Below are 12,491 nucleotides of genomic sequence, written 5' to 3' on the forward strand. Positions count from 1 at the left end.
TGGGAAGTATGCAATTAGATGAGATGAACTCTATAGATGAATTTCATTCCGTTTTTTTTTTCTTCAAATTGATATGGCCACCCCCATCCAGCATCTGCTGCCCATAAGAAAAGATTTGTGCTGTTCAAAACATACAGACTCTGACAACTGATACAGTGTGTATTGCCTGTGGGGAATTCAAACTTGCATCGTTGGCAAAGTTTGACACTTGTTGAGGGCCTATATGCACAGCTTTGTGTGTTTGTACTAGTAGCACGGAATGTGATGATTTGATTGGCTGATATGCACGGAATGTGAGTAGGATGATGTATGATGAGCGCCCCTCACTTCACACAAGTGTGATTTTTGAGGGGCGCTATTCCCTCCTATATACAGCTTTTGTCCTCACAAGTCTCAATATTTGCCATTGACAATGAAAGGAGAAATTAGGTCAAAATTCTGCTAAATATGACATAAATTAAACATCAAAACATTAAACACCATTGACATTGAAGGGTAAATTTACGTCATATAGACGAGAAAATCGGCTAACCAATCACATGTCGGTGGGAGCGCTTGGCCAATAAGGGCGCTTATAAGCGCTTGGCCAGAAGATATCAAAGCTCTACTGATTGGCCAGTATGAGATGATGCATGATGATGTACGATGACAAGAGCGCCCCTCACTTCACACGGGTGTGATTTTTTTATTATCAGGCTGGAATGTGCTAGTAGAGTAAATGGAAGTTGTCAGGACTCTATAGGCAGGTGAAGCGCAGACTTGTCACACGTGATGTCATCATGTCATCATGACAACACAAGATGTCTGATGACCAGAGCTCTTGCCGGCCTATATGAAGCGTTTCATAACGCAGTAATGAGAATAACCCGAAAGACAGAGAGGAGAGACGACAGAAGAGAAGCGTGAGAGGGAGGCACATACTGTACGAGACTATAGAGCACCCCCAATTTAGTGTTGGTCAGTACTTTTTTCTTCAGGCGGGCATCCCCATTTCTCAGCCTCTGTTCCAAGATGACGGATTTCGTGGACTGGTTCAAGGGAATCCCCTTGATCACCCGTTACTGGTTTGCCGGCTCCGTGGCACTCCCGCTGGTGGAGAGACTGGGACTGATCAGCCGCCTGCACCTCATCCTGTGGCCCGGGAAGATCCTAACCAAGTTTCAGATCTGGAGGCCACTGACGGCCGCGCTGTTCTTCCCCACCGGGTTCCTCTGGATGGTCAACCTGTACTTCCTCTACCAGTACTCCACCAGGCTGGAGACGAGCCAGTTCGCCGGCAGGCCCGCCGACTACGCCTTCATGCTGCTCTTCAACTGGGCCTGCGTCGTTGGCGTCGGCGCGCTCCTCAACCGGCATGTGCTGATGACCGCGCTGGTCATGTCGGCGCTCTACGTCTGGGCCCAGCTCAACAAGGACGCCATCGTCTCGTTCTGGTTCGGCACGCACTTCAAGGCCTGCTACCTGCCGTGGGCCATCCTGCTGTTCAACTACATCGTGGAGGGCTCCTTCGTGAGCGAGCTGATAGGGAACCTGGTGGGCCACCTCTACTGGTTCCTGATGTTCCGCTACCCCCTGGAGCAGGGAGGACACTCCTTCCTCTCCCCGCCGGCCTTCCTGTACCGGCTGCTGCCCAGCAGGATGGCAGCGGGGTCGGGGTTCGGGGCTCTGCCCGGCCGGAGACCGGCTCAGCAGCAGCAGGGGCAAGGTCGTCATAACTGGGGCCAGGGCCTCCGCCTCGGGGACAACTGAGAGGCCAAAGAGACCTGGATGTCCTGGTGTTCCTGACTCGCTTGTGTTACCGAGTGTGTAATTAATGCATTGATTCTCAATGTTCATATCAAGGAGACCCCGCGGGCTGGTATGAATTTTGCCACACACGCCCCATGACTCTGTGCACATGGAACCGAATGGAACCACGGTCATAAGTTACTTAAAGTGTCAATTTGGTTCCAAATGATATCAATAATGTTGCTGGGGACCCATGGAACCCCTTCAAGCACCTCTGGGGGTCACCAAACGCCACTTTAGCACCACAGGTGTAATGCATTGATATTTTCAAACCTTTTCATGTCAAGGATACCTGAGTTGATTGGCTGCAGACACCCGTCTGAAAAGATTCTCTACCAGTGACCCCCATATGAGAAGTTTTCATTTTTTGCTATAGTGGCCTGAACAAGTTATAATTAATGAAATTAAAATATTAAAAGGAATAAACACACACGCATGTCCACGTGCACGCGGCGCGCACACACACACACACAGCTATCCTACAGAGCAGCCCCACTGTAAAAAATAATAAGTGCAGGCAACCGGACAGAACAAGTAGCCACAACGCTAAACAGTAAACACTCCCTATAGGCCAGGGTATGCGCATGCATAAAGTGAGTGGCAAATCGATTGGCAAAGTGAGTTTAATGTCGTGCAATCAGATAGGACTTTTCTGTTTGGCTGTATGGGCTGTCAAAGCCAGAACGTTTTATTTGCCACTCGGCGTTCCCGCATACAACGTCCAGGTAGATGTCACGCGCATACCCTTTATAGGTGAGAATGCTCCTCATAGACATATAACGTCCAGGTAGATGTCACGCGCATACCCTTTATAGGTGAGAAAATGCTATACAACTCCTTTAAACACTGTAGTACCCCTGAGACTTTTTTTTGTTTACCTTTATTCATCCAGGGGAGGTTCGCTGAGCACATATAAAATAAATGCTCTTTTTCTGCTTCACAATCACACACTGACACATTCAACTCAACTCAACTTTATTGATATAGCACATTTAACATGACAAAGTCATGTACTGTACTGCACAGGTTAAAATAAAACAAAGAGCAAACAATGCAATATGAACAGAAATGAAAGACAAATATAAACAGGCATTAGAAAACAGGGAGCAAATTGCTAATACAATTAATGCACTTTAGTACTTTAGTACTTTATTGATAAAATGGATTATTTACATTGCAAACCAATTTGAAAAACAATACGATACAAAGTCAAGGTGGAGTTTTATCCCCTCTCCTGTTTGTTCTCTGCATTAACTTTCTTGATCATTTGTTATCAACTAGTGTTTGATTTAACTCTCAGCGAACATCTCATGCAGGGCTCCCTGCCAGGGCAGCTGTTGATGCAGTTACAGCCTGGGGTCAGACCTACTGCCTTGCAACCAATGCTGTGAAAATTAAGGACATGGTTATTAGTCTCAGGGAACCTCAAAACAGACCTATACCTCATCCTATCGTTTTGAACAACCAGGCAGTAGAAAGGGTGGATGCATTCAAGCTCCTTGGAATACAGCTCTCCTTTGACCTGAAATGGGATGCACAAGTTCAGTTCATGCTGAAGAAGGCTCAGCCAAGGGTTCATTATCTGAGTGTGGCCAAACGAGCACAGCTCCCCCGAGATGTGTTGACCCAGGTATATGTGACCTTTATCAGACCAGTGCTAATATGCTTCACCTGTCTGGGCCGGCCTCCCAAAACATTTGATCCAGGAACTGGAATGTCTGCAGAGAAGGTGCTGTCGCATCATTGGGATACCAACAAATTCCTTCCCCACTCTGGAGGCGAGCAGAGAGGAGGCCACTCTAAGAGAATTCAATCGACTACTGAGAGGAGGGACCAGTCCAATGATACAAAACGTGTCTACAAATACAAGTCGCGATACACTCCAAGAAACGGGAGGACGCTCACACAACCTGTGAGTCACACAAAAAGGCACCAGATGTCGTTCCTCCCGAGAGCGTACAAGTTGATTTGTTTTTTGTTTTTTAATAGGGCGATCCTCTTGTCCTCTTGTCTTAAATTGTAAGAAACATCATAATTCATTCATATTATTATGCAATGATGTTTTCACATAAACTTGATACGATACGATATTTGCTGTTTACATATCGATATACTTCGATTTTTTCAATTAAAATTGATATTTTAATACAGTTACAATATCGTTACATCCCTAGTAGACTTTGCATCTGCCCGTGTGAACGCAGCCAGACACCTGCCCAGTTCTGTGTATTTTTGATACAGTTGAGAAAATGGACCACCTGTAATTATGCCATGTGGACCACATCTGGTTGAGAAACAATGTGGTAGGCTACTTACAAACTGCTGGGTCAGTGTCATCAGATGGCGAGCTGGCTTCACTGTCATGGAGTTCATCAATCAATCTTCGATTTGTCGTCGTCTCATCGCTGGTGCTGATCATATATGGCACCGAATTCAAATCTCTGGACAATATGCACTGTCACGACAAACTCTCACTGAACTTCCTTTTATAATCCTTTTTGTACATCTATTGACTTGCGATAGTGGAGAGTTTCTATGGAAGCCCCTTTCCACCTGAATAAAAATAATGTAAACAATAAAAGCCTCAACAGCAGCATCTAGAGGTTTGCTGCTCCTTGCACCAAACTGGAAATTGAACAAAGGAAGGCAGTAGTAGGAAAAGTTCACACGCAACTTGTGTGAAAAGTTTTGGCCAAGTATGTGAGAACTATCAGTTGAGTTATCGGTAAAGATAAATGTCCACGTAAAATTGCGATTTTGTAAGTCAGAATTCCACTACTGTTGAAGTTGTGAGTCGATCTGCACTCAGAACGTTGAGCTATAACCTTGTGAGAAAATCTTCTGAGTTATAAAGCAATTCTGTTCAAACAAAAACAGATTTAAGACTTAATTTTATATTAATTGGCAGGAAATAGGCTTCCATAGAAAGCAAACACACAATCAAATAAAGAGCAAATATATAAATATTAAGAATGACATAAGTATACATCTTTGTATGTTTCTATTACTGCAGGCTAGGTAAGATGAAATCATAAGTCGCTATGCCATTATTTATTCAACAACTGTGTTTCCATCACAATTTATTGTACAATATTTTATCAATAAAGCACTTTTCTACTTAAAGCCAGAGTAAAAATCCTTCTTTCATTTTCTTTTTAAATTGATGAATCCTCCAGTCATCCCTATATGTTTCCAGCTGAAAGACTTAAGGCTTTTATATTGATCCGTTTCCATATAGCCCTATTATATCAAATGTCCATTGAATTTCAACAAAACGGGGGGATAGCCGATCTCACAACGCGCTGCAACACGTGGTGAGGTTGTATATATCTGCTATTGGTGAATTTGGTGAATTGATTTGTGTAGTGAAGTAAGAGCACACCAAATGCGTTCTTTACAGGGCCGTTATATTAAAGGACAACTTTAGTTTCAACCAAGGTTCATGTTTTAGGTTGTTATTAGAGAAAGTAAAAGATGAGTGTTAATTTTTTTTCATTTGCTTCTTTCTTTCGTTTTAGGGATTTTAGCTGTTTTTGACAGGGGGACGGGGGCCCCAGTAGGCCTCCTTCACATTCAGTAGATCCTGTGATCTTCTGTGGCCAGATGTAATTTCCTGGGGTATATTAGGACTATAGTAAATAATAAAAAAAGAAATCGCCATAATATTTTGTAAAAAAATACATATTTAGCCCCATGCTCGAATGCCCCCGCCCCCTGTCAAAAACAGCTAAAATCCCTAAAACGAAAGAAAGCAGTAAATGAAAAACAATTAACACTCATCTTTTACTTTCTCTAATAACAACCTAAAACATGAACCTTGGTTGAAAAAAACTAAAGTTGTCCTTTTAAGTATGGAGGGTTTAATGCCGAAGCTCCCCTGCAGCCATTACCATTGTGCTGCGTTGCATTGCTGCTGCGTTGCGACGCATTGCATTGTTTGCATTCACCCACATTCGCCCTGGTTCATTTTTTGACGCCGTCTGAACGTAACGCAACACAGTAGGTGGAGCTTTGGCGTAAGTGGTACTGTATTTGCAGCTCAACAAAAGCCAATTCATCCTATAGTGTAAGACGATTTCAAGGTGATTTCACGATGATTTCAAGACGATACGATTATTATTGTGATTGTTTTTTTAGCGCGATAATTAAAGGATATAATAACAATTATCGTCCCATCCCTATAGGTTGGATGTCATGAACAGATAGCGGTTATCGGTATGTGCACGCGTGAGCTGCCCCGCCCCCGTAGCGATACAGTATACCATGCATTCTGAAGTGCATTCTTTCACCCGCTCCGTAGCAGTGTTCATTCCGTCGACTAAAACTATGACGAAAAATGTTCGTCAACTACCTTTTAAACATCACGAAAACTATATAAAAACTAAGCTATGATGACTAAAACTGAGACTAAATATACTGACAATTTCCTCAACAAATTAAACCTAGACTAATATGTCAGGGAGTGAGTAGTGGAGAAGAGATCCAGTAGAACTAAAAGACTAAAAGTTGTGTGCAGGTGTCACTCTCCAAAAATAGACGATCTACAAGCTCACGTGTCGCAGCGCGTCAGGCTGTGAGCTTGTAGATCTGCTATTTTCTGCACACAGCTGAGTAAACATCAGGCATTTCAACACCATACCGCCCGGTCAAAATACATTTTGGTCGACTAAATCACATTTAGTCGACTAAAATCGTATGGTATTTAGTCAACCGAAACTAGACTAAAACTAAAACATTTCAGATAATTTATTCATATTATGATTAAAGGACCACTTCACCACTTTTCAACCTATCTTCATGTAATAGGTCCTCACTAATAATCATGATAAAATGGGACGATTTTTTTCTACTCAGTCTGTGTCTCATAGGAGGGCTGTGGGCAGTTTAGAAACCGTCTTCCAGTGACATCATCATTAGGCAGATTTTTTTTTAAACGAGATTTCTTTACAAAAATGTTTAGATTTTCATTATCGTGAGAACGATGGCTTCCATTTTCGCATTGCAACTTTTCAGGACTAGAAAGCCTGCAGTTTCTATTAGCTTGTATTCCCCATCGATGATGTCACTGGAAGACGGTTTCTGAACTGCCCACAGCCCTCCTATGAGACACAGACCGAGTAGAAAAAAATTGCACCATTTTTTCATGATTATTAATGAGGACCTATTATATGAAGATAGGTTGAAAAGTGGTGAAGTGGTCCTTTAAAACTGAATGGAATTGTATTCAAAAGACTATATGACTAAAACGAAATAAATATTTGCTGTCAAAAATCAACACTGCTCCGCAGCTACAGAAACATGCATTCTGAAGTGATTAAGCATTGACAAAACTCACCATCAAACTATTCATTTTTTATTCCTAGACTTGCTGCACATTGAATTGTTTTTTTGATTTGATTCTTGCTTGGTTTAATGTACTTGCTTCCCGGAGAAAGATTCAAATAAATATATGGCCCAGTGTCACATTGAAGTTCCCTTAAGTACACCAAAAGGAAATCAGAGGGACAGTTCGTTTTTTGGGGGAATTTGAATATTGTTTCACTCAGTCACACAAACTGATGGATTGTGCAAACCCATGTTAACAATTAAGGTGAAATAATAATAATTAAACAAATATGATTGAGAAAATACTAGTGTGGGGGAAAAAAGCTTCTGATTTTGTTAAAGGAAAGGTAGTATACTTTTTTTTGTTTTTGCTCGTGGCAGCCGCAGGTGTTACAACTCTGCAGACTGCATACTAGTTAGTTGCTGCATTATTGACGTGACTCAGGTGTTGAGAGTGTAAGATCTAGTGGCTGAATGTTGTTGTGTATAGTGCCTTAAAATTACAGTTAATTTGAAATGGAGTTTTCTGACATTTGCATAATCCTTATTGATCCACCATGGTTGTTTTGACATATAACCGATCTTTAACAATAGTGAAATTAGTGTGATAAATAATTACTTAAAGGGGTATACTCCTTTAAACACCTTAAAGAATGCAAATGGACCCCATAGATGGAAATAAGATGAACTATAGGCTAAGCACAGTACAATCCTCAGTAGTAATCGAACTCTGGAAGTGTTTGGATCAGTTTGGATCCGTCTTTGCCCTTCCAGTTGAATTAATACAGAGGGTTTCACTGTATCGCATCCATGAGTTTGTCTGATTCTGGTTCAGAAGAAAAAAACATTCCACAAAAACCCAACTGTCCCTTTAAAAGGCACCATTGATTTGTTTTCTTTTTTTTTCTACAGAAATACCATCACTACATACATACTTTACTGTATGTGTATGGCACTGTTCCTCCATGACATGAACACATTTGTACTTCTTTATTTAGAAAACACTTTATTCGCTACATCGCTAAAATAAAAGGATGTTTTTTTTTGTATCTTTCTTCACGTGTTCTTTAAAATTCCATCAAATGCTTAATTTATAGAAAATAAAGTTTTGATAGTGGCTCTATTATTCTTGTAATATTTTTTGGACGTACAGATTTTTTACATAAAGACTTTTGAACGAAGCTGAATGTCGATTTCTCTCGGGGTCGATTACACTGCGATGGGTTGTTGTTGATTGGTGAGGATGCTGGGTAGCCTGCTTGGAAGCTCACTGTCGCTCTCGGAGAGTCTTAGGGATTCGGTCCAGCCGCCGTCCTCCAGCTGCCGTCCGGACGGAGCAGCGGGTGCTGAGGTGTCGTCTGGACAGAGATCCGCGTCGGACCCCTGTGTCCCCGGGCGGGCCCCTGTGTCGGACCTCTGTATCCCTGAGCGGGCCCCTGCGTCCTCAGCTTCGCTCCCGGAGCCGTTTGCCTCTGCAGCGCCAGTGGTGGCGCCATCGCTCGACGCGCCGTCGGATCGCTCTTGATCGCTGAGGTTTTGAATTTTGTCCGCGATACCACCGCCGTCTCCGTTAGCCAAATCTACATGTACAGACACATTTGCGTCAAGGTCGGCCTCGATGGCGCCGCTGAACTCCTGCGGAATCTGATAGTCCTCCTTTGCGACCGTGAGCGGGCTGGCTGGCGGACTGTGAGACAGATCCAGGCCCAGGTTGAAGTGGGCCGAGTTCCTCTTGAGTCGCTTGTGGACCTGGCACGAGTTTCTCCTGCACGAACAGACGGGGGCGCTGGAGATCAGGGGGCGCTCGTCGGCCCCTGAGCGATCTGACAGAGGGGCCGACATCTCCGAAGGAGGGGAGTCCGGGGTCGTCGCGGCAAACATATACCTAAAATGAAAAAAGGAACATCCAAAAATTAGGTCCGAAAACAAATATGAACTATATGTTATCATATTTTATAGGCTATCAGGGCTTGACATTAACTTTTTGAGGCACCTGCGGACAAGTACATTTCCAAGTCACTTGTCTGGAGCACGAGCACACACAAATACATTTTAAATTAACTAACTAAGTTGGTTTTGGTGAATACATGTTTGAATATTAGTTGAATATTCTCAGTTTACAAGTTAATAGCCCTAGAATGTCTATGATATTTGGAATAAAGGAAATCTATGTAAGATCACAGACATTCTAGGGCTATTACCAATATTGGAAAGGTGATGATTAGGAAAGCCAGACAATAATGCCAGACAATATTGTTGTTGGTATAGGAGCATCACAGAAAAAGTGAAACCAAGAGTCACTTGTCCAACGGACAAGTAAAATGTTGGTGCACTTGTCCAGAAAGATTTATTACTTGTCCCGGACAAGCGGACAAGCCTTAATGTCAAGCCCTGGCTATGGAAATGTGCCCATGAAAAATAAAACAATGTATGTAAAATAAAAGTTGCAGAATTTAGATCAGTATTTAGATATTTGATATTCATTTTATCAGACACAAAGTTACAAACCCATTGTAACTTCAAACTCCATTTTAACCATGATAGATTTTTCCGAAATGGAGTTTGAAGTTACAATGGGTTTGTATAGGCTGAATAGATGATAAAATGACCCAAAAGAAGATTTGAAATATGAAATATCCCTTTCAATCTTTGCACCCTCTGGTGGACAAAAAGGAGGACATACACAATAATACACAATACTATTTTAAACAGACTAAAATAAGCTTAATCTTTATCACAGCTTAATTACAACATATTTATTAATTGGCTCAGCTGATTTAAAATAAACAGTTGAAGAAAGGGGATTCGTAAGAACTAAAATAATACAGTCGAAATTGTCATACTTTTCAAAGTCACAAGAAGGTGAGACAATAAAATGTCAGTTAAGTTTAACTGATGAATATCTTTGTTAATTAATAAATGAGGCTGTTATATCATGAGGCATGATATAAACCTGCAGCAACAAATGTGATAAACGTCTATAAATAGTGCAGTACATTTTTCAAGGGTGTGGGAGAAGGGCCGTTGAACAGTGGTTTTCAACCAGTGGTCCGGGGACCACTAGTGGTCCTTGAGGACGTTCCAGGTTGTCCACAGCTAAATGATAGAGAGTTGGTAACCAAACCCTTATAGATCTTTAACTCTTGAGAGTGTAAATGAAACCAAATGGACCCGTAAGGGTCCATATGGTTTTATTTTACACTCTCAAGAGTTACATTCTACAGAATTAAAAAGTCTACAGAATTAGAAATGTAAAATAAGTATGTTGATCAACATTGGCCTGTTATCATATGGTACCAACATCAATACAGCATGGAATTGTGGACAAAATATTGTCTTGGGTCTAAGAGGCTAAATCTCATCAAATTGATGATATGAAAATGGTTGAAAACCACTGCCGTAGAAAAATGAATGCTCCTCCGATGTCTAACCTCTCGCTGTATGTGGCGTCTCTGTATCCACTGGGAGCATCTCCGGAGGTCTTCCCTGAGGAACACAGGTCTGAGGTGCCACCCGTGCCGTTCAGACGAGCTCGATGATTGGCCGTGGCGGGGTGGGCGCTGTCCATTGACGGCGGCATCAATGAGACAGGTGGCTGCATGGGGTGACTATGGCGCTTACTGCAGTGACAGGGAAGAGAACAGAGGAACATGACAAGCTTGACTATAGGGTGCACACACACACACACACACACACACACACACACACACACACACACACACACACACACACACACACACACACACACACACACACACACACACACACACACACACACACACACACACACACACACACACAAACTGTACTAACTGTGCTGTAATGTACTAACTGTACTCGTACTGTACTGTACTGTACTGTACTGTACTGTACTGTACTGTACTGTACTGTACTGTACTGTACTGGTACTATTACTCCCTCCATTGGCTCCCGGTCGCTGCCCGCACAGAATACAAAACTCTGATGCTGGCATTCAAAGCAACCAAAGGTATGGCTCCCCCATATCTTGCAATTGACACATGTGTCACATTGCTCAGCCAGTCGGATGAAGGAAATGGCGGCTGCGGTGGTGGGTGCTATCGGCGAAATTAAAGTAAATAAAACAATGCAAGCACTTTGGTCTATGTTGGTCTGACAGGCCAGATTTTTGTGGGAGGTGGCTGGATCCGTGCGTAGCGGCGTTGCGTGTGAGAACGAGGTGGACAACTGCAAAGGGTAAATCAGTGACGTGTGAGGTCCGGACTGCAGGGTGTGTTGTTGAGGGCTGGCGACACTAGAGTTTATGATTTGGGGTTCTGAACCCTATGTGAGCTCTAACGTTTCCTTTGTATAGTAGGATAATATAATATAAGACAATTTATGGAGCCATGATGATGGTTTAGGAAGAACAATTCTCATACCGTGATTATTGGCACACCAGTGATGCAGTCAGGAACAAGACTTTAGCCGAGGTCTGCAAGCGTCCCTGAAGTGCCAATAATCTAGGTAAAGTACACCCTTGAGTGTAATATTGCGATTATACAACAGTAACCCTTAAAAAAAGAACACGTCAACTCAATTTCACGATAGAAATTCATGATTTTTTAAATGCCAGTTTTAGCCACTACGACCACTGACAAACTGCAAGCCTAGGCTAGCCACATCAAGTCTCATCAGCACAGCTGATTTTTATGTTTTGATCAGGTGTGCCATCATGTTTTGATCAGGTGTGCCACCATTTGGGACAAAGCACTGTGGAGACTTATGCGACATTATGAAAGACAAAAACAAAATGCATTTTCGATCAAAATAATCGGTTTACCGTTAAACCCAGCGTGCACGCTCTATGCTGCTGTGGGCTCGGGATGGAGTTATGAAAGGTTTCACCTGCACCACTTGTTCGTGGACATAATAACATTACATGGACATTAAGGTGAGAAGAAAACAGTTTGTCCAGAATTCTCCTTCAGCTTTCTGGACTATATCCAAAGTTGGACTAAGTTATTGTCGTCTTACCTTTGGCTGGGGTTGTGGTCGTCCACACTGGGCTGCTGCTCTGATGACTCATACTGGCTCGTGGAGAAGGACGTTTCGGTCTCCTTCTCGATGGCGTGCTGCGTGGCCATTGCGGTGTCTTTGGAAACGTGTTTCTGGAAACGGAAGGGGAGCACAACGTGAGTGACCCACTGAGCTGGAACATGGCCAATGCTGTGACCTCCAAGCACATTGTTGCTGTCAGGCAGAAACCTTGTATTCAACTTTTTCTTTTTTCATAAATGAATGCCCTTAAATATTTATGAATTTATTTTATACATTTTTTAGTGGTGTAAACCACTCCTACAACTGGTTAGTTTACGTGTCTGTTCGTACCAAAAAATGAGCATGGTTGCTATGGTCAC

General features: G+C 42.6%; 2 protein-coding genes across 2 annotated transcripts in view; one reads left to right on the forward strand and one right to left on the reverse strand.

Annotated features, from left to right (window-relative positions):
• Positions 1 to 1,011: 1,011 nt before the first annotated feature.
• Positions 1,012 to 1,749, forward strand: LOC306939440 (derlin-1-like; the record flags this gene model as incomplete). Its single annotated transcript, XM_079524028.1, has 1 exon — positions 1,012 to 1,749. The coding sequence occupies one exon, from the start codon at positions 1,012 to 1,014 to the stop codon at positions 1,747 to 1,749; it is 738 nt and encodes a 245-aa protein (XP_079380154.1).
• Positions 1,750 to 7,142: 5,393 nt separating this feature from the next.
• Positions 7,143 to 12,491, reverse strand: part of nrg1 (neuregulin 1) — a 32,569-nt gene continuing 27,220 nt past the window's right edge. Inside the window, exons 6-8 of the mRNA XM_079523791.1 lie at positions 12,109 to 12,242; positions 10,545 to 10,733; positions 7,143 to 8,998 (exon numbers count right to left, since the gene is read on the reverse strand). Of these exons, the coding sequence (XP_079379917.1) occupies positions 8,323 to 8,998; positions 10,545 to 10,733; positions 12,109 to 12,242 (999 nt within the window). The 3' untranslated portion in view covers positions 7,143 to 8,322. The remainder of the gene's footprint in view (positions 8,999 to 10,544; positions 10,734 to 12,108; positions 12,243 to 12,491) is intronic.

Source organism: Electrona antarctica (genome assembly GCF_951216825.1).
Source record: "Electrona antarctica genome assembly, chromosome: 16".
Taxonomy (NCBI): Eukaryota; Metazoa; Chordata; class Actinopteri; order Myctophiformes; family Myctophidae; genus Electrona; species Electrona antarctica.